We start from the raw sequence: 20,602 nt of genomic DNA, 5'->3' as shown, positions 1-20,602 counted from the left end.
TAAATGTTTTTTTTTATTCCAGTGAAAAAACAGTAAACATTAAATTCATTTCTCAGTATGGCTGCCCCTCTCATGTCGTGTTCATTAGGGCACATCGTAGCGAAATGCTTTAAACTGCTTTGCAACTGTAAACGAAAATAGACATTTGTTATTGGGGCGGTGCACAATTGGCCCAGCGTCATCCAGGGTAGGGGAGGGAATGGCCGGCAGGGATGTAGCTCAGTTGGTAGAGCATGGCGTTTGCAACGCCAGGGTTGTGGGTTCAATTCCCACGGGGGGTATGACTTTTTTTTTGAATAATGTATGCACTCACTAACTGTAAGTCGCTCTGGATAAGAGCTTCTGCTAAAATGTAAATGTATATATTTGTCCAAAATTAACAGGGGTGAAATTATTTTGATAAGATTTTAGACATGGTCTGCATTTAGGCCACTTGTTTCCTACCAACTGAGTCAAGAGTCAACCCTGGCCTGGCTCCACTAAGTATTATTGAAACTTTGAAATGTAATTTTTAAATAGATTTGCAAAACTACAGAGAAATCCTACAAAAGTTGAATGATGATTACCCCTTGGCTTGGTCGTCACTAGTTACCGCATCTACAAATAGCTAAACCCAACCCTAACCTTAAATTAAGACCAAAAAGCTATTTTATTGTTTTCATAAATTTTTACGATATAGACCGTGTGGCTGTGATAACTAGTGACAACCCCTTGGCTTGGCCAGCTGATTGGTTTACGACATGCCCGTTATGTTGCGGTTAGTGCTATCTGGAATCCTTGGGACGTCCATAACCTAAACTTAAACCTAACCCTAACCCCATCTCTAAACCTTACCTTAACCCTTATCAAACTCTAACCTTAATCATTTACAATATCAACTTCAATGGGGGTAACGTCAGAGTTGGGACGTCCCAAGGATCCAAGATAGCAAGGGACGTTATGTTGCCATGTCTGTGTTTGAACGTAAAGCAATTCGTCCGACCTGCAAGGGAAGTGATTAGTGAAGGCCTAAGCTTAATATACATTTATAGACGATGAAAGTAGGAATATCACAACACACCTTGAACTTATAGTCATTATTATTAAGTCGTTTTCACGATGATCATAGAAAATGTGGAAGCTTTGAAGTCGTGGCTCGCAAAACTCCTGGAGCCAATGTGAGTGATGAATTGAAACGACATTTAGCTAGCTAGTTTGCACGAGTTAGCACGCTAGCTAGCTACGCCACTGCTAGCTTGCTATGTGGCAAATCAAATACCAATTGAACGTTTGTGGTGTACATTATACGACGTTATACGTAATGCATATCCGGTATGTTGAGCAAATTGTAAACACTAATCCCATTAAGACATTATGTGTTTGGTGTCGTTGCCGCAATACATTTAGCTAACTAGCCAGCTGGAAAGCTTAGCTAGCTAACTAGTTAACTTTGTCTGGCTACCAGCTAACTAAAGTTGGCTAGTTCAACTCAATCAACATCGTCCCAATCAACGTGAAGCGTTGATATTACTACTGCACAGCAAGTGTGGCTTGTGATGTATGGGTAACTTCTTAGGATATTGAATAAGCTAGGCTGGCATAGTTGTAAATGTAGTGGCTTAGGTAGCTTAGCTACCCCTATACACTGCTAGTAGTGACGTCTAGCATTTATAGCCAACTAGCTAGCTAGCCAGTTAGGAAGCCTGACATCCCAGTTTATATAAGTGTGTGTTGTCATTGCTAGCAGATATGTTAGGTAGAGTTAGATTAGTGTCTAACCCACTGCCTCAATTCAACATCTCTAACTTTCTGTCCTTAGAACCCTCTTGGCTTGGTTACACATTATTCTTGACAGATATTGTCTGATACAAACCCTGTTCTGAGCAATATGGATAATGTTGCTTTTGCAGATGTGATGCTGACCCCTCTGCTTTAGCCAACTATGTTGTGGCTTTGGTAAAGAAGGACAAACCTGAGAAAGAGCTGAAAGCACTTTGTGCAGATCAACTGGATGTCTTCTTACAAAAAGGTAGGCTACACAACTCATTAATGTCATTGTTGTTTTGCATCACATAAACTAGTATTTCCATTGTGCAAACATGTAGGGGACTGAATGATGATAGTCTGAAATAATTCAAGAGAAATGTTTATAAAAGTGTTATGCCTTGACGCTTTCCCTATTGCAGAAACCACCGGGTTTGTTGATAAACTCTTTGAATGTTTGACCACCAAAAACTACTTGGGTAATCCACTTGCTAAGGAAGTTCCCAAGGAGGACACCAAACTCCCTGTGCTAAAACAGGAGGCTGTGGAGGTAAGGGCATTTGTTGTACTGGCTTCATGCAGAATCCTCTCCATTGTATTATGTATGATGTCGCAGTCTTTAATGGTTGGCATATAGCTCATTATTGTTATTTTCTTAATCTTAAGGCTGAAAATGTAGAAGAGGATAGGGGGGATAATAGGAGGAGAAGAAGTCCACTGAGAAACCGCTCTGACTTCAACGAATCAAGGTAAGGCTGATATCTATGTTTTTGTTAATTTCCTGGTGCTCTCCAGTGAGTTCACCTCTTGACAGTGTTGAAGCTCTCTGGAGGTCAAGATGTTGGTTTAATTAGGCCCTTATGTCTAACGATCTTTGACACACAATGTAGGTCTTGTTGTTGAAATGCTAGTCACCATCAATAGTACAGATTACCATTTAAAAGTTCAGTGCTGGATAAAAAGTGCTGCTAAATGACCAACCAACATGCCTTGATCGCCTGACCACACAGGGGCCGCGATGACCGCAGACGAGACGACCGCAAGCGGCGTGACATGGACCGCCACGGTAAAAGCACAGATTCCCACCGGGAGAGGCATGACCGGCACGGAGGCAACTCTCGTGGGCGCAGCTACAGTCGCAGCAGGAGCCGCAGCCGAAGTGGGAGCCATGGCAAGAGCAGGGACAAGGAGCACAACCGAGGGAGAGGTGAGACTCACAGGGGCGCAGACATGGACAAATCTGCTTTACTTCAAATGTTAACCTAAAAGGTTGAAAACAATTATTTTCTAAGAAGAGGCAAGATTAAAGAAATGAGCCTATTGATTGGACTTGTACTGGGGTTATCGTTAAATATCCTCTGTGGTGTGGATGTCTCATAATAGGGATTATGTTCAATTCTGGGCAGTGGTGGGAAAAGTACTAAATTGTCATACTTGAGTAAAAGTGATACCTTAATAGAAAATGACTCCAGTAAAAGTGAAAGTCACCCAGTAAAATCCTACTTGAGTAAGTCTAAAAGTATCTGGCTTTAAATGTACAGTGGTGGAAAAAGTACTACATTGTCATACTTGAGTAAAAGTAAATGCTATACATTAAAATTCTTTATATTAAGCAAACCAGACGACACAATTTTCTTGTTTCTCATTTTACGGACAGACAGGCACACTCCAGTAGGGATTACAACAAGTTATATTCATAGGTGCGTGAATTGGACCATATTGCTGTCCTGCATGAGCATTCGAAATGATACGAGTATTTTTGGTTGTCATGGAAAATGTATGGGAGTAAAAAGTACATATTTTCTTTAGGAATGTAGTGGAGTAAAAGTTGTCAAAAATATAATTAGAAGAGTAAAGTACAGATACCCTCAAAAACGACTTAAGTAGTATTTCAAAGTATTTTTTACTTAAGTACTTTACACCACTGGTTCTGGGTTATGTTAAGTTTACATTGTGACCTTTGGGTTAAAGCTTTTCTCTATGTCTGTATGTTCAACAGATTACAGGTCAAAGTTTGAAGTGGAGAGGAAGGAGCCTGAGAGTTTCAACTCCACCTCTGGGTCCCTGGGCACCCAACAGCAGCAGCAACACCAGCATCCTCCGCCTCTCCTGCCAACCCCCCAGCAGCACCCGTTCCCCTCCTCCGCTGGCCAAGCTGTCCCCAGCTCTGTTACCGTGGTAGCGCCTGCTCACCTGCCCGACAGCACCACGGAGAGCTGGTCTAATTACTATTCCAATCACAGGGAGGGCAAGCCGTTCAGCAAGAGCACTTCAGTTAAGCACCGCTGTCGCGACTACGACGGTAAGGGCTCACCTCTGGGTTATTCTGGGGAAAGACTTATCAACTGAAATTGTCTCTTCACTCTGATCTTAGGTCGATATTATGAAATGAGATGTTACCTATGACTCTTAGCCCTACAGTTTATCTAGCAACAATATCTGGGTTTTATTTTTGCCTTGATTTAACCAGGTAAGTCATTGAGAACCCATTCTCTTTTCAATAATGACCTGTTGTTTATGTAGCTAAACATCTCTGTTTTAATGACTGAAAGACTAACTCATCCATATCCAAAATAGTTTCTAATGTAATGCATATACATGAAAAAACTTGTGAAAGGATGTTGAATATTGAAGCAGGTGGCCTCAGATGGCCTTCTAATCATTGTATGTGCTAGGTTCCTCATCTGTAGAGTTAAGCTCTTGTCTACAATAGTCAAATTGTACAAATATTTACAGTCATATCAGCCAATTGTTTGTTTATGAATTAAATGCAGTAGGTTGGTTGTAATCTAACCCTCAGTACGTGTGTGCCTGGTTTAAAGCACCACTAATGACCCAGGTTGACCATCCTTCCCCTGATGGTGCAGATCAGGCTTAGAGCTGCTTCTCCAAGGGGACACTGTTTATATTTATCCAACAGTCTCAACAGTGCAGCGATATTTCTCACTCTGCCCCACCTTGAGGGTTCAGAGAATAGCCTGGATGTTATCAGGAGCTCTAAACAAAAAGGTTGCAAAGCAGATGCATCTAATTTTGGGCTGATATAAGAAATGTAATGACTGGGGGGGGAAAAGCAATTATTGGAAAGAATCTTGCTGAGTGCAATTATGGTAAGAATGTAATTTATAATTTTTTATGCAATTTTCATCTATCTTCCTTTCCGTCTTACACAGAGAAAGGTTTCTGTGTGCGTGGTGATCTATGTCCCTTTGACCACGGCAATGATCCTCTGATTGTGGACGACGTCACGCTGCCTGCCATGATCCCGTTTCCCCCACCTGGCATGCCACCACCGGCCCGTATGGCCATGCCACCCATGACCGAGCCGCCCCCTGCCATCAGGATGCCCATGCCCCCCCACGGCCAGCCGCCCCCACTGGGCATCTTCCCTATGCCTCCTCCTGGTGAGTAATGTTACCATGTCTCTCCTATGATGCCCTCTCCAATTAGGGCATCACTCCTGACCTCCGAATGCTTACCAGTCAGTGTTTGACATAGGCTAAGGCCAAGAGTTTTTCCTGGTCAGGTCACATGATTAGGAAAAACCCAGGGCCCTAGCTTTAGCTCCTGGTGTGGTGAGAGTCATTTTAGGATGCATGGGTGTTTGTTTACATTTTGCCTTGATTAAACCAGGTAAGTCATTGAGAAGCCATTCTCTTTTATAATAATGACCTGTTGTTTATGTAGCTAAACATCTCTGTTATCGACTGGTCGATCTCCAAGGCGTTCCTCGATAAAGCCTGGCGTTCCTATTTTTTTTCCGCTTCATGCTGTTGGTGCACTTGATTCAGCAGTCCTAGTGCCGGGAAGGCAAAGTGTTCCCATTTTGAACCATTTCATGGGTTTGAAGGTGGTGGAACTCTGCCTACCCGGCAGGCCCAGAGAGTAAATCAAGTGCACCTATAGGCCTTCTGCTGGCCAATCGGATAGCTCAGATCACCGTGTCTGCACAGTTTTCTAGACTGTAAAAATAATATATATATATATATATATATATGCCATTTAGCAGACGCTTTTATCCAAAGTGACTTACAGTCATGCGTGCATACATTTTTTTTTGTGTATGGGTGGTCCCGGGGATCGAACCCGCTACCTTGGCGTTACAAGCGCCGTGCTCTACCAGCTGAGCTACAGAGGACCACCAATAAGTCTCAAGCGCACAGCAAAGTTGATACTGTGAGATTTTAAAACCATGACTAGAGGGAGACTCAACGAATACAGCAAAGCACTGCTGTTTTTATTAGTAAGTTCATGTTTAAGTTGTTATACAGCACTGTCAACACTTCGTTCAACAATTTTATAAGCCATAAAATGCGCATTATCCCTACTTCAACTTGAGTTTTGCCATCAGCTGGAAGACTGTGTCCCCTTTTGTCAGCGGAGGGAGGGAACGTGGAGCAACGGTGAGTCGGGTGAGAGGCAGCCTCACTGCTGCTCTCTTCCTCCCCTCAGATTGACCATCAGATGCAGGCCATCGGTCCTGTAAAATAAAAAATGATTATGCTCAACAAATTATCTATTATCAGTGTGATCATATACAGTACCTACAATTTTGAAATAGAACAACATTGGCAGGGCAACTCAAGCATAGCCACTATGCAGTGATAATGTATTGGGCATATAGCCTACAACAAACCACATTGCTACAGAACTGTTTTTAATAGGTTATTATTGCGTAGGCTTATGTTTTTTAAGTCAGGTTTTGAAAGAATTCTGAGCGGTAGATCTCGGCTTGCATTTAGATTCAAAGTGATCTTGACTCAGAAAATGTTGGTGACCACTGGTTTACATAATTGAGTAGGAAGCCGTTTCCATTTGTTCAAGGTAGAGGACTTCATTCCCACGGTATGCCCGCGGGTCCCGACAGAGATCATTGCAGCGCGGTCTGCATTTTTCATGCTGCAGGCGGTCAGACCACTTTGGGATGAAAATATTGTAGTTATTGGTTGATACGGCCCAGTAATACAGATAGCCTCATTTAATGGGCCACGTGAGAATCTCTGGTAATTTAACTTATTTCTTAAGTAATTTTTGCACATTTGATATTGCCTATATGGCACAAAATGGCTAGGACCATGGCTGGCACGGGAGCTGCTTCACATACGCCTAAAATAAGATTGCGGTTGGGTTTGGGACCAGTTCTTGCGGTAGCGGGTGGGAGTTGGACAGAAAGCCAGCTGGTGGGGTGGGATGGGGTATGAAAAGCTGCAGGTGTGCTGGATGAAGAGATCAGTCCCGTGCGGACCTCGAGTTCAAGGCTTGCCTGTTAAATTGAGAAATAGCATGTCATAAGGACTGTTTGTTGTGTTACATACATTGAACAAAAATATAAACGCAACATGTAATGTGTTGGTCCAATGTTTCATGAGCTGAAGTAAAAGATCCCAGAAATTTTCCATATGCACAAAAAGCTTATTTCTCTAAAGTTTTGTGCACAAATTGGTTTACATCCCTGTTCGTGAGCATTTCTCATTTGCCAAGATAATCCATCCAACTGACAGGTGTGGCATATTTACATTTTAGTCATTTAGCAGACGCTCTTATCCAGAACGACTTACAGTTAGTGAGTGCATATGTTTTTTTTCTTTCATACTGGCCCCCCGTGGGAATCGAACCCACAACCCTGGCGTTGCTAGCGCCATGCTCTACCAACTGAGCTACACAGTGCATATCAAGATGCTGATTAAACAGCATGATCATTACACAGGTGCACATTGTGCTGGGGACAATATAAGGCCACTCTAAAATGTGCAGTTTTGTCACACAACACAATGCCACAGATGTCTCAAGTTTTGAGGGAGCGTGCAATTGGCATGCTGACTGCAGGAATGTCCACCAGAGCTGTTTTCCAGAGAATAGAATGTTCATTCAATTGACTGATTTCCTTATATGAACTATAACTCAGTAAAATCTTTGAAATTGTTGCGTCCAGGCTCTGTCGTAGCCGGCCGCGACCGGGAGACCCATGGGGCGGCGCACAATTGGCCCAGCGTCGTCCAGGGTAGGGGAGGGAATGGCCGGCAGGGGATGTAGCTCAGTTGGTAGAGCATGGCGTTTGCAACGCCAGGGTTGTGGGTTCGATAAAATAATGTATGTGCTAACTGTAAGTCGCTCTGGATAAGAGCATCTGCTAAATGACTAAAATGTAAATGTAATGTTGCATTTATATTTTTGTTCAGTGTAGATACACACCTCAGAGAAACGGCTGTCTTTGTTGTTGTCTTACCCCTATACTGCCTGTCTGTACTTTACCTAGCCTATTCTGTTTAGGAGTTTATTAAGTAAATGGCTTGTGTCTAGTATTAGCTGGGTTCAGCTTGGAATTGTATCTCCCATAGGGTCCCTATTAATACCAGCAAGTGGGATCGATACTCCCAACCACTCAGGGACGAGTTCTGCCTCCTCTCTGGGACCGCCTGGAGTGGGACCACCTCCTCTTCCTCCACAACCTCCTCCTCCATCTTCTTCCGTCTCTCTACACCCCCAATATTCTCAGTCAGAATGTAAGCAGCTGTGATTTTCTCAATTGGCAAAGTGGTATTTTTAAGCATAACTCCCAAATTATTTTACTTTTTGTCAGTTTGTTTTCTTTGACATACATTGACTTTCAAATCCATGTGAACCAAATGGTATTTACATTTACATTTACGTCATTTAGCAGACGCTCTTATCCAGAGCGACTTACAAATTGGTATTGTTCAGTTTGGCTGTAGTAAGTGAGGAAAGACAGAGAAATTATATTGGTTTAAAATGTTTATGGTCACATGGTTAATTCACGTGTTGCGAATTATTTCATTTTTTGAGTGGTGGTGTTAGTTTTGTTTTTGTGTCCTACTGCCTGGCCAGCATGATCTAGTCATTTCTTTAGGGTGCAGTAACATATTCTGACCAGAGGGTCACACTATTTCTGAACTGAACATCTACTGTTGGTGCGGTAAGGTGCACGTTAGATAAGTGTTAACTCTATTTGACTAATCCTGCCCACGTAAGTGAGGAAATGAATTAAATGCAGTGCATTTCTCTGCTCTTAATTAAAAATATAAATACAGTACCAGTCAAAAGTTTGGACATACCTACTCATTCCAGGGTTTTTCTTTATTTTTTACAATTTTCTACATTGTAGAATAATAGTGAAGACATCAAAACTATGAAAAAACACATATGGAATCATGTAGTAACCAAAAGTGTTAAACAAATCAAAATATATTTGAGATTCTTCAAAGTAGCCACCCTTTGCCTTGATGACAGCTTTGCACACTCATGGCATTCTCAATGTAGAAAATAGTAAAAATAAAGAAAAACCCTTGAATGAGTAGGTGTGTCCAAACTTTTGACTGGTACTGTATATATTTATATATTTTACTTGCTCTGGGTGTCTCCATGCTTCAGTTTAGAACATGCATTCTTGACAGTCCCAAGCCATTGCCTATTCTATAGCAAAATCAGACTTTATAATTTTGAGCGCAGTAGTATAACCATACTTAGTTTTTCCTTCTAGTGTATCCAACATATACATGCATATATACATACAGTTAAAGTAGGTGTTGTTTTTATAGATATGCCTATTTGGGAATTGTCTCACTCTCCACTGTGTGAAATGCTGTTTTTAGTTCTTCTAATGATGTGTCCCATCCCTTGTGTTGCCAGATAATTATGACCCAGAGGGCTACAACCCAGAGTCTCCAGGCATCACAGCAGCCAGCCGGCCCCAGTACAGGCAGTTCATCCCCCGCATCCAGACCCAGAGACCCAACCTGATTGGCCTCACTTCCGGAGACGGCCAGGGATCCAGAGGTATCACATGTGGGTGTATCCTGTCCCACTTTAATGAATCTATCCCTTGTACTGAACAGAGTCACTTTAGTTATTTATTGGGCTTTTCCTCTGCTCCTAACCAATACTAAACATGAGAAGAGTTCCATATGGAGAAGTTACAGCTATTTTAATGAATTTGGAGAACATGATCAAACAACTCGAACCAGACTAGGATCTTAGAAAAAAGCCATGCACAGCTAGAATCACTTTACATATCCTTATTGTCATCCAGACACAGCGGTCCAGATTCTAGCTGTGTCATTATGACTGACTGACTTTTTCTCCTTTTCCCAGCAGCTAACATAGTGATCCAGACAGAGCCGGCAGTGGCCAGTGTTCCCAGCAGTGTGTCCCGATACAGCAACACAGAGCAGGAGAGCAGGAAGAGGCCCCTGGGGCCCATAGAGGGCCCGCTGCCCAAAAAACCCTGGATGGACAAGTAAGAGAACACACACAGGGGCCATCCTCCACCACTGCAGAGTTGTGGGTGATTCCAGTTTAATGGCAGTTTTTATTTTATTTGACGTTCCTCCGTATGAGTACAATGAATGTCCTGAATTTAGATGACTTGTTACTTGACCCAAACTCTGCTTCACTTCCCCTATAGACCACCTCTGACCTCACAGATCACTGTCAATGGCTCCTCTGCCCTGTCACTCACGTCTGTGTGTCATTCTCTTCCAGGTCAAACTACCAGGCCAACAACCAACTCAACTTCCCCAACAACAAGCCCCAACACGGGGGCTTCCCCAAGAAGAATCACTATGTCAACACTAGGCTGGAAGTTCGCAAAATCCCCCGAGATCTCAACAACATCACCAAATTGAATGAGCACTTTAGCAAGTTTGGTACCATCGTAAATATTCAGGTAAGAGTAACATGACTGTAGTTGACTATTTCATTTGCTTTTTTTATCGACAGCACTTTTACTCACAATTCCTTGATATAATTTGTGCCACTAAAAACAGGAACTTTTTAGATCAATAAATGTTAGGGCGTCTACGTACTTTCGAGGGTAATCAAGGACAAACCTGCTTGCCTTCATCACTACTACCTTTATGTCCTCTGACCTGTCTCCTCCCGTCCCGTCTCCAATAGGTGGTATTTGGTGGCGACCCAGAGGCAGCTCTGATCCAGTACACAGCCAACGAGGAGGCACGGCGGGCCATCTCCAGCACTGAGGCGGTGCTCAACAACCGCTTCATCCGTGTGTACTGGCACCGTGAGGCCAACACCCAGCAGCAGGGACAGGGCATGGGTCAGGGGGACGGACCGAGCCAGAGCTCTGCCATGGGGCAGCAGCAACCCAACGTCCACAAGGTGAACAGCGCACTTGTGACTACTGCAAAAACCATTCATTCAACCAGCAGTTTTGGTTTTGAACAGAGAAGTTCTAAGTTCCAGGTCAGCAGTGATCATCATTCATGTTATGACTTTTATCTTTATGTATAAACCAGCAGGTGATAAAGCAGCACAGTCCCGGGGCCTATGTGCTGAATAATAAGACGGTGCCCAAACATTGCCAAGGTGTTGGGGCTGTGGCCGGGGGTAAACTGGCCGCCCTGCACCCCAGCGCAGACCCTGCAGTGGTAAGCAGTCAGATCTTATGCTCTGTGGGTCTGAGTCTGCCCCTATGCAGGTCTACAGCATGGTGTTGTATGACGATAAAGAAAGTGGATTGACACGGGGGGTAAGGTAGTAATCAAAAGGTCTGTTTGTCTCTTTCTCTCCTAGGCACTCCTCTCCTCCTCTGGGGCCCTTCAGAAGGGACCCTACATGTCCACAGTCCTCAAGGCAACGTCCAAGTCACTTGGTAAAACTGCCAAAGCACTTGAAGCACTGGAGGTCTTGAAAAAGAAGCAGGCAAGTCATTTTTGCCATCAGCATTTTGAATAACCTTCAGTGTTTCATCACCTTTGATACAAAGATCAAAATTCCACTCTATTCAATTGTGTGGTTTGTTCTTGGTTCAGGAGACATTGAAGTTGCAACAGGACATGAGGAAAAAGAAGCAGGAGATGCTTGAGAAGCAGATTGAATGCCAGAAGGTAAGATGGTTGCTTATATTACATATATACTGAACAAAAATATAAGCCCAACATGTAAAGTGTTGGTCCCATTGTTCATGAGCTGAAATAAAATATCCCAGAAATGTTTCGTATGCACAAAAAGCGTATTTATCTAAAATGTTTTGCACAAATCTGTTTACATACCTGTTAGTGAGCGTTTCTCCTTTGCCAAGATAATCCATCCACCTGACAGGTGTGGCATATCAAGAAGCTGATTAAACAGCATGATCATTACACAGGTGCACCTTGTGCTGGGGACAATAAAAAGCCACTCTAAAATGTGCAGTTTTGTCACACAAAACAATGCCACATATGTCTGAAGTTTTGAGGGAGCGTGCAACTGTTGTCAGATAATGTAATGTTCACTTCTCTACCATAAGCCGCCTCCAACGTCGTTTTAGAGAATTTGGTAACCAACCGGTCTCACAACCACAGACCACGTGTAACCACGCCAACCCATGACCTCCACATCCTGCTTCTTCACCTGTGGGATCGTCTGAGACCAGCCACCCAGACAGCTGATGAAACTGGGTTTCCACAACCAAAGAATTTCTGCACGAACTGTCAGAAACCGTCTCAGGGAGGCTCATCTGCGTGCTCGTATTCCTCACCGGGGTCTTGACCTGACTGCAGTTCGCCGTTGTAACCGACGTCAGTGGCCAAATGCTCACCTTCGATGGCCACTGGCACACTGGAGAAGTGTGCTCTTCACGGATGAATTCCGGTTTCAACTGTACCAGGCAGATGGCAGACCATGTTGTTGTGTGGGCGAGCGGTTTGCTGATGTCAACGTTATGAACAGAGTGCCCCATGGTGGGGTTATGGTATGGGCAGGCATAAGCTACGGACAATGAATACAATTGCATTTTATCGTTGGCAATTTGAATGATGAGATCCTGAGGCCCATTGTGCCATTTATTCGCTGCCATCGCCTCATGTTTCAGCATGATATTGCACGGCCCCATTTTGCAAGGACCTGTACACCCATTGAGCACGTTTGGGATGCTCTGGATCGACGTGTACGATGGCGTGTTCCAGTTCTTGCCAATATTCAGCAACTTCGCACAGCCATTGAAGAGGAGTGGGACAACATTCCACAGGCCACAATCAACAGCCTGATCAACTCTATGCAAAGATGTATCGCGCTGCATGAGGCAAATGGTGGTCACACCAGATACTGACTGGTTTTCTGATCCAAGCCCTTACCTTTTTTTCTTAAGGTATCTGTGACCAACAGATGTATATCTGTATTCCCAGTCATGTGAAATCCATAGATTAGGGCCTAATTTATTTATTTAAATTGACTGATTTTCCTTATAACTGGTTAATCTTTGAAATTGTTGCATGTTCCGTTGATACGATATTTTTGATCAGTGTAGTTAATAATTTAAAGGATACCACCACCACCACCACCTTCCATTTTAGATTTGTACATGAGCCACATGCAGTGATCATCATCACGTTGTCCATTCACTATCAAAACCAAGGACACCAGTAAGACCAAAAGAGCCTGTGTGTTGTGCTGAATACCCTGCTTGTCTAGCACTGATTAGTCAATCTCATGGCGTTCCTCCTATAGGCTCTAATCAAGAGACTTGAAAAGAACCGGGCCACATTGAAGCCAGAGGAGAGGGCCAACCTTATGAAGACTCTGAAGGATCTGACTGACAAGATCTCCCAGCTCCAGAACGAGATGAACCCAGCTTCCCACTCAACAGCCCAGTCCAAGACCAAGATAGATGTGAGTCTACATGTTTCAGCATGATATATATCCATATATACAGATATGTCCATATCATATGGGGCTGTATTACTTTATTGCGCCATCACCGCCATATACAGTATTTGCTTAGACAATGTAGTGCAAGCATTGTGGAAATCCAAACGTAATATCAATGGCTCTGTTTGATTTGTGCTTTCCCTCAGAAACAAAAGGAGCTTCTGGATGCAGAGCTTGATTTCCACAAGAAGATGAGTTCTGGAGAGGACACGACAGACCTGAAGCGGAAACTGGGTCAGCTGCAGGTTGAGGTGGGTAGACAGGGCATCCATACTTTCGGAAGTCCTCTCTCTAGCACTAATGACCATGTCTGGAATGTGGCAGTGTTCTGGCATACTGTAAGACTAGTGGCAGACTAGACAACTCCAAAAAATTTGCAACCTTTTAGAAGAATGGTCTGAAGCGAGCAACAGGGCATCACCTTGGATGTGAACGTATGCCTTGCCCCACAGCTACTCTCTTGTCTGCTGCTAGTCACATACAGTGCCTTTGGAAAGTATTCAGACCCCTTTACTTTTTCCACATTTTGTTAGGTTACAGCCTTATTCTAAAATTGATTGAATTGTGTTCCCCCCCCCCCTCATCAATCTACACACAATACCCCATAATGACAAAGCAAATACAGGTTTTTAGACATTTGTTGCTAATTTATTAAAAATAAAAAACAGATATCACATTTACATAAGTATTCAGACCCTTTACTCAGTACTTTGTTGAAGCACCTTTAGCGGCAATTACAGCCTCGAGTCTTCTTGGGTATGACGCTACAAGCTTGGCACACCTGTATTTGGGTAGTTTCTCCCATTCTTCTCTGCAGATCCTCTCAAGCTCTGTCAGGTTGGATGGGGACCGTTGCTGCACAGCTATTTTCAGGTCTCTCCAGAGATGTTCGATCGGGTTCAAGTCCGGGCTCTGGCTGGGCCACTCAAGGACATTCAGAGACTTGTCCCGAAGCCACTCCTGCGTTGTCTTGGTTGTGTGCTTAGGGTTGTTGTCCTGTTGGAAGGTGAACCTTCGCCCCAGTCTGAGGTCCTGAGCGCACTGGAGCAGGTTTTCATCAAGGATCTCGCTGTACTTTTCTCTGTTCATCAAATAAAATGTTGTTGGTCACATACACATATTTAGCAGATGTTATTGCGGGTGTAGCGAAATACTTTGCCTCGATCCTGACTAGTCTCCCAGTCCCTGCCGCTGAAAAACAACCCCACAGCATGATGCTGCCACCACCATGCTTCACCGTAGGGATGGTGCCAGGTTTCCTCCAGACGTGACGCTTGGCATTCAGGCCAAAGAGTTGAATCTTGGTTTCATCAGACCAGAAAATCTTGTGGTGGTCTGAGTCTTTGGATGCCTTTTGGCGAACTCCAAGCAGGCTGTCATGTGCCTTTTACTGAGGAGTGGCTTCCATCTGGCCACTACCATAAAGGCCTCATCGATGGAGTGCTGCAGAGATGGTTGTCCTTCTGGAAGGTTCTCCCATCTCCACAGAGGAACTCTAGAGCTCTGTCAGAGTGACCATCAGGTTCTTGGTCACCTCCCTGACCAAGGCACTTCTCCCCCGATTGCGCAGTTTGGTCTAAGAAGAGTCTTGTAGTTCCAAACTTCTTCCATTTAAGAATGATGGAGGTCACTGTGTTCTTGGGGACCTTCAATGCTGCAGAAATTTTTTGGTACCCTTTCCCAGATCTGTGCCTCGACACAATCCTGTCTCGGAGCTCTACGGAAAATTCCTTTGACCTCATGGCTTGGTTTTTGCACTGACATGCACTGTCAACTGTGGGACCTTATATAGACTGGTGTGTGCCTTTCCAAATCTTGTCCAATCAATTGAATTTACCACAGGTGGACTCCAATCAAGTTGTAGAAAAATCTCAAGGATGATCAATGGAAACAGGATGCACCTGATCTCAGTTTCGAGTCTCATAGCAAAGGGTCTGAATACTTACAAAACAGAAATACCTTATTTACATATGTTTAATAAATGTGCAAAAATTTTGAAAAACCTGTTTTCGCTTTGTCATTATTGGGTATCGTGTGTAGATTTCTGGGGAAGGAGGAGTGTTGTCGCTCTGCTCCATTTTTACATTTCAGTCATTTAGCAGACTCTTATCCAGAGCCACTTACAGGAGCAATTAGGGTTAAGTGCCTTGCTCAAGGATACAGACTTTTCACCGAGTCAGCTCGGGGATTCGAACTAGCGACCTTTTGTTTACTGGCCCAACGCCCTTAACCTCTATGCTACCTGCCGACCCAAGCCATCAGGGCCACCACAATCAGCCTGCTGGTCCATATTCCCTTGGAGTCATTAAAGATGGATACATTTTAAATTTTAGTCATTTAGCAGACACTCTTATCCAGAGCGACTTACAGTTAGCGAGTGAATAAATTTTCACCAGACCTGTGGGGACACTTGTTCTGAGTGGCACAACATTTTCTTCCTAGATACTGACGCTGCGTGGCACTGTTTGGTGAGGACATGCCAGGTGGCACAGCCGGCTTTCTTGGTTCCGCATCTGGCTCTGTGGTAGTCTCCTACTAGTGCTAAGTGATACCTCGTGTTGTGTGTTGTTGAGGAATGGACAGTAGCTGTGGATCTGATGACCTTGTTGGCTGTGTTTTCCTAGGCCATTCGGTTGGGCTTGATACCGACCGGGCGGGGGAAGGTGGACGATCCAGTAGGCGTCAGGGGCAGGGGCCGAGGAAGGGGCAGGGGACGGGGACGCAGAGGAGGGGGCAATCTCATGGTGGTGGACCACAGGCCCCGGGCCATCGCCATCATGGGAGTCACACAGGAAGAGAAGGAGGAGCTGATGCCTCACTTTGTGGTAAGGAAATACAACCATAACATCTTATCATATCCTATCCAGCTAGTTGCATGGTTTCCCCAAAACTGCTTATTTTAACATTGAAAAGTCAGAGCTAGAACTCATCCAGTGGGACAAAGTATGAATTGTTATAGTAGTAAAAACAATGCTTCCACCTGAGAAGATGTGTAAAGGAGTTTCCACTGGCACTTACGGCTGTTTGGTATTCTTGTCTTTGTCACAGAAATTTGGTGAGATAGAGGAGCTCCATGATCAGGATGCTACCAGCGTTGTCATGACGTTCAAGACCCGGAGTGAAGCTGAGAATGTATGTCCTGCAGATATGACACGCACAGCAGCTAGTAACATTTTGATGCCTTTTAGAACAGAGACTGTTATCACAAGTTTGAATTGAATTTCACCCTTCATGATCATTTTCACGTTATAGGCTGCAAACCAAGGAGCAAAGTTCAAAGGTCGCATTCTACAGATTTCATGGCACAAGCCGAAGACTCCATCCGTGTCCACAGAACCTGAGGAGTCGTCGTTGAAGGATGAGGCCAATAAGGTACGTTACTATACATCTCTCCCAATACATTTCCCGTTATTATAGCATTTAGAAAACTGTGCCATGTTAATAAATCATAATTCAATGAACTGATGACTGTGTTCTTTCATTTCATTCCTCCAGGAGGAAGTCAGCCCCTACCTGCTTATGGAGGAAGACGACGATGAGGATGACGAGTACGAGAGTCGTTCATGGAGGCGATGAAGGCAATACGAACTTCACACTTTTTCATGGGAGTGACTTTATTTTTTGACAACTAATTCAAGCCGATTTGACGAAATCACTTGTTATTTTTTAGCGATTTCCAGTATTTTGAGACTGAAGAATGAAGGACTCTTATGAGAGAAAGCAGTTACTTTAATGATATGTGTGAAGCTTGAAAAGGTAGACTGTTTTGTATGTCTTCAAACATCTGAATAATTATACGAATCTCACTTTTGCGGAGATAAAAATCGAAACCGTTATAAATAGGAGATGTATGTATGTTTCGATGTGGTTACTAGATAATATCAGTAACGCACAACATTTGTGACTACTGTGAATAGCTAGGTATTTTTATATATATTTAAGATATGGTTTCCTTCTCCCTCGTTTGGCTAATGTTGTCTATAATTTTGAGGCTCAAGGTCCTCAGTCCAGGGATGGGCCACGCCACCGTCTTGTTCTACAGCAGAGATCACTAAGTTTACAGAATGCATTAGCGTCACCTGTTGAAATGCCCTTGCAAATTAGATACAACCTCCATCTTGAATTCAGAGATACAATTGATATTCCCATGAGTATTTTGTTGTCGACTAAATGTGTGGTGCCACTTTATGTACATAAGAACACCAAGACTATTACGCACTTTTGAGATGGTGTGTAACAACTCTCTGTTTTCTCTTTTCCCAAGTCATCTCGTCTTAGTCATCTGAGACCAAAGACATCTTTGGATGAGGAGCTAGTCATCTATTGTCAAACGTGTTGGAGATCTGTAGACAATGGTGTTTGAATGTGTACTGAACATTTGATTTATATATAATTTTGCCTTACATAATCAGCAGAATGCTGAATTTTTACTAGGTTTGTTATTTTCTTTTGTACATTTTGTAAATGTTTGCAATAGGATTTACTTTGTTGATACTTTTTTTCAATTTTTAGTCATTTGAATGAATGTTGAAATTGTCAGGAAAAGAGGTCCCATATTATTTTCAAGCAGGAGTACTTACTCTGCTTATTTAACGTAGGTTTGTTTTTAACCAACCCTTGTGGCGGCACTTCACATAACATAAAGACACATTCTTACCAACTCATCTCTGCCAGGATTAATCTTCAAGGAAAATGAATGGTTTGGAGAGAGTTGTCAAATAACCAGTCATTTGTAACATATTGATTGTTTCCATACACAGTTTCTGATCTTATTTTACATTCATCAGCAGATAATCCATTTCGATGTAAGCGAGGCACCTAATGTTAATGAGTGAGGAGCTCCCCATACCGCCCTGCAAGTGGAGAAATGTTGGTGGCTCTGAATGTGCTAACATCAACTCTTGTATGTATGTGTATAATTGATGAAAAAAGCTATATTTGTATTATTTGTCCTGACATACTGTATTTACATTTCTTAAAGAGAGTGAGAACTGACATTTGTTATAGATGCCCCTGAAGTATAGATATTGAACCCTATAGCATCTTATGCTTTCAAATTTGGCCAGGACCTCCCTGTTGTAACTCAAAGAATAGACCATTGAATTCAATGTAAGCGCTGAAAACGGTCATGTTGCCATAGCCCCTATAAGATTTTGACCCCTGTTCATTTTGCAGTCGTATTGGGAAAGTGTAGGAGACTAGAGCAATGGGAAAGCACGAGGCTTACTCTTGGACTCCTCTCCAGACTTTGCCTCATCCCCATCAGCGTGAGGCTTGGCGTTAACTTTATATCAGCATGACACTTTTAAATCAGTTAGGTCACAACGTATTTATTTTTGGAGATGGATAAAAAGCCCATAGGAATGTGAGAAAGGGATGACAGTCAGACTCTAATACAGGGTTCTCCAACCCCGTTCTTGGAGAGCTATCCTGTAGGATTCAGCTTATCAACCAGGTGATTATTAGAATTGGGTGCGCTTGATTAGGGTTGGAGTGAGAACCTACAGGACGGTAGCTCTCCAGGAACAGGGTTGGAGAGCCCTGCTCTATAATGACAATGCAGAGAATAAGAAAGTATCATTTTTCACTGCACAGTACCCTCAATCTTGTTTGCTATGGGCTTCTCCTGTTTGGATTGCATATTTCACAGCAACATATGAACAGTCCTTTGCTGGATAACTTCAAAAGGACAAATCTAATGGCAGGACTATTACTTCAGTGAGATTTCTGAAGTTGCTTTGAGGATTTTCTCCCCATGTTTGTACTACCTTGTGGATGCTACTATGACATGGTAGTGTAAAATGTAAAACACTTATTGGAAGAATATTTTTTTGGTTTTGTTACTGTTTATATTTGCAGGAAGTGTATGTATTTTTGATTTATTCTGTTTGTAAAATGGATTTCTAACTCACTAGCATGTTTGCTTTTACCAATAAACATGGAGGAATGGGGTGATCTGAAAAGGAACAAAATACAAAATAATTTAAATAATTTGAATTAGACAAGTAAAAAAAAAGTAAAAAAATTGAAACCAAATTTCAACATTGGGAAGATGCGAGAGAAACCATTCCAAAAAAAAGATTACCTTCAAAACCTGTGTTGTGTCCTTCCTTTAGTATAGATACTGGATTATATTATATCACTGATAATCAGTGGTTTTAAACTAAACTACTAGAATAATTTCCATACTGATACAGCAATGCTGTCTGTTTAGACTGGTACCTAACACTGTCAGGTCCCTAATGCCCTAGTCCTACATGTCTTACATTGGCACAATATTATTTATTTACTTACTCTAAGCAACAAGGAGGGACTTATTTTAATGTCAAAAATCCCTCCTACTGGCACCTAGTGACAGCTAGATTTGATGACACTTTTGTTATTTATCACATGGATTTCATGCTATTTTTGGTTGAGCAATGTTGCACATCTTTCTGTACATGACAGCCTACTGATTGTTATAACTCTGTTATAGTCACGTTGGGCTACTGAATAAGCAGGTCTCAGATCACTGGGCACCATATCGACACTGAGTATACAAAACAAAAACTTTCCATGACAGACTGACCAGGTGAAAGCTATGATCCCTTATTGATTTCACCTGTTAAATCCATTTCAATCTGTGTAGATGAAGGGGAGGAGATATGTTAAAGAAGGATTTTTAAGCCTTGAGACAGTTGAGACTGAATGGCACACAATCCGAGGGTGAATGGGCAAGACAAATATTTAAGTTCCTTTGAACAGGGTATGGTAGTAGGTGCCAGGTGCACCGGTTTGAGTGTGTCAAGAACTGCAACGCTGCTGGGTTTCTCACGCTCAATAGTTTCCTGTATGTATCAAGAATGGTCTATCACCAAAAGGACATCCAGCCAACTTGACACAACTGTGGGAAGCATTGGAGTCAACATCCCTGTGGAACACTTTGACACCTTGTAGAGTCCATGCCCCTGACAAATTGAGGCTGTTCTTTTATTTTTAGTGTGTACTTTTACCCCTTTTTCTCCCCAATTGGTAGTTACAGTCTTGTCCCATCACTGCAACTCCCCTACGAACTCAGGAGTGGCGAAGGTCGAGAGCCATGTGTCCTCCGAAACATAACCCTGCCAAGCTGCACTGCTTCTTGACACACTGCTCACTTAACCCGGAAGCCAGCCGCAGCAACGTGTTGGAGGAAACACTGTCCAGCTGGTGACCG

At 43.0% G+C, this 20,602-nt stretch overlaps 1 protein-coding gene and 1 non-coding gene across 4 annotated transcripts; one reads left to right on the top strand and one right to left on the bottom strand.

Annotated features, from left to right (window-relative positions):
* Positions 1-961: 961 nt before the first annotated feature.
* On the top strand, positions 962-18,408 carry LOC121574040 (RNA-binding protein 27). 3 transcript variants are annotated; one of them, XM_041886580.2, is made up of 21 exons: positions 962-1,157; positions 1,890-2,008; positions 2,166-2,293; positions 2,410-2,492; positions 2,754-2,950; positions 3,743-4,045; positions 4,917-5,147; positions 8,082-8,246; positions 9,391-9,537; positions 9,856-9,997; positions 10,243-10,426; positions 10,657-10,878; positions 11,016-11,147; positions 11,293-11,421; positions 11,532-11,606; positions 13,207-13,368; positions 13,554-13,658; positions 16,032-16,232; positions 16,456-16,539; positions 16,660-16,779; positions 16,903-18,408. In XM_041886580.2, exons 1-21 carry the CDS (start codon positions 1,099-1,101, stop codon positions 16,981-16,983), a joined length of 3,069 nt encoding a protein of 1,022 aa, XP_041742514.2. In that variant the 5' UTR covers positions 962-1,098; the 3' UTR covers positions 16,984-18,408. The 3 variants fall into 3 exon arrangements, with proteins under 3 accessions (XP_041742514.2, XP_041742513.2, XP_041742512.2); XM_041886579.2 differs by having other exon boundaries at positions 9,853-9,997; positions 11,019-11,147; XM_041886578.2 differs by having other exon boundaries at positions 9,853-9,997.
* On the bottom strand, positions 7,338-7,411 carry trnaa-agc. Its single transcript has one exon. It is a non-coding gene; the product is annotated as a tRNA-Ala (tRNA).
* Positions 18,409-20,602: the final 2,194 nt, after the last annotated feature.

The sequence above is a fragment of the Coregonus clupeaformis genome, chromosome 9, assembly GCF_020615455.1.
Source record: "Coregonus clupeaformis isolate EN_2021a chromosome 9, ASM2061545v1, whole genome shotgun sequence".
In the NCBI taxonomy this organism is placed as follows: domain Eukaryota; kingdom Metazoa; phylum Chordata; class Actinopteri; order Salmoniformes; family Salmonidae; genus Coregonus; species Coregonus clupeaformis.
This window is presented reverse-complemented; position numbering and strand designations above follow the sequence as displayed.

Excerpts from the sequence above, each read along its gene's own strand:
- LOC121574040 (XM_041886578.2), top strand. The coding sequence starts at position 1,099 with ATGATCATAGAAAATGTGGAAGCTTTGAAGTCGTGGCTCGCAAAACTC. Across the intron at positions 4,046-4,916 it reads CCGCTGTCGCGACTACGACG|AGAAAGGTTTCTGTGTGCGT; the intron begins GTAAGGGCTCAC and ends CGTCTTACACAG. Across the intron at positions 8,247-9,390 it reads CCAATATTCTCAGTCAGAAT|ATAATTATGACCCAGAGGGC; the intron begins GTAAGCAGCTGT and ends TTGTGTTGCCAG.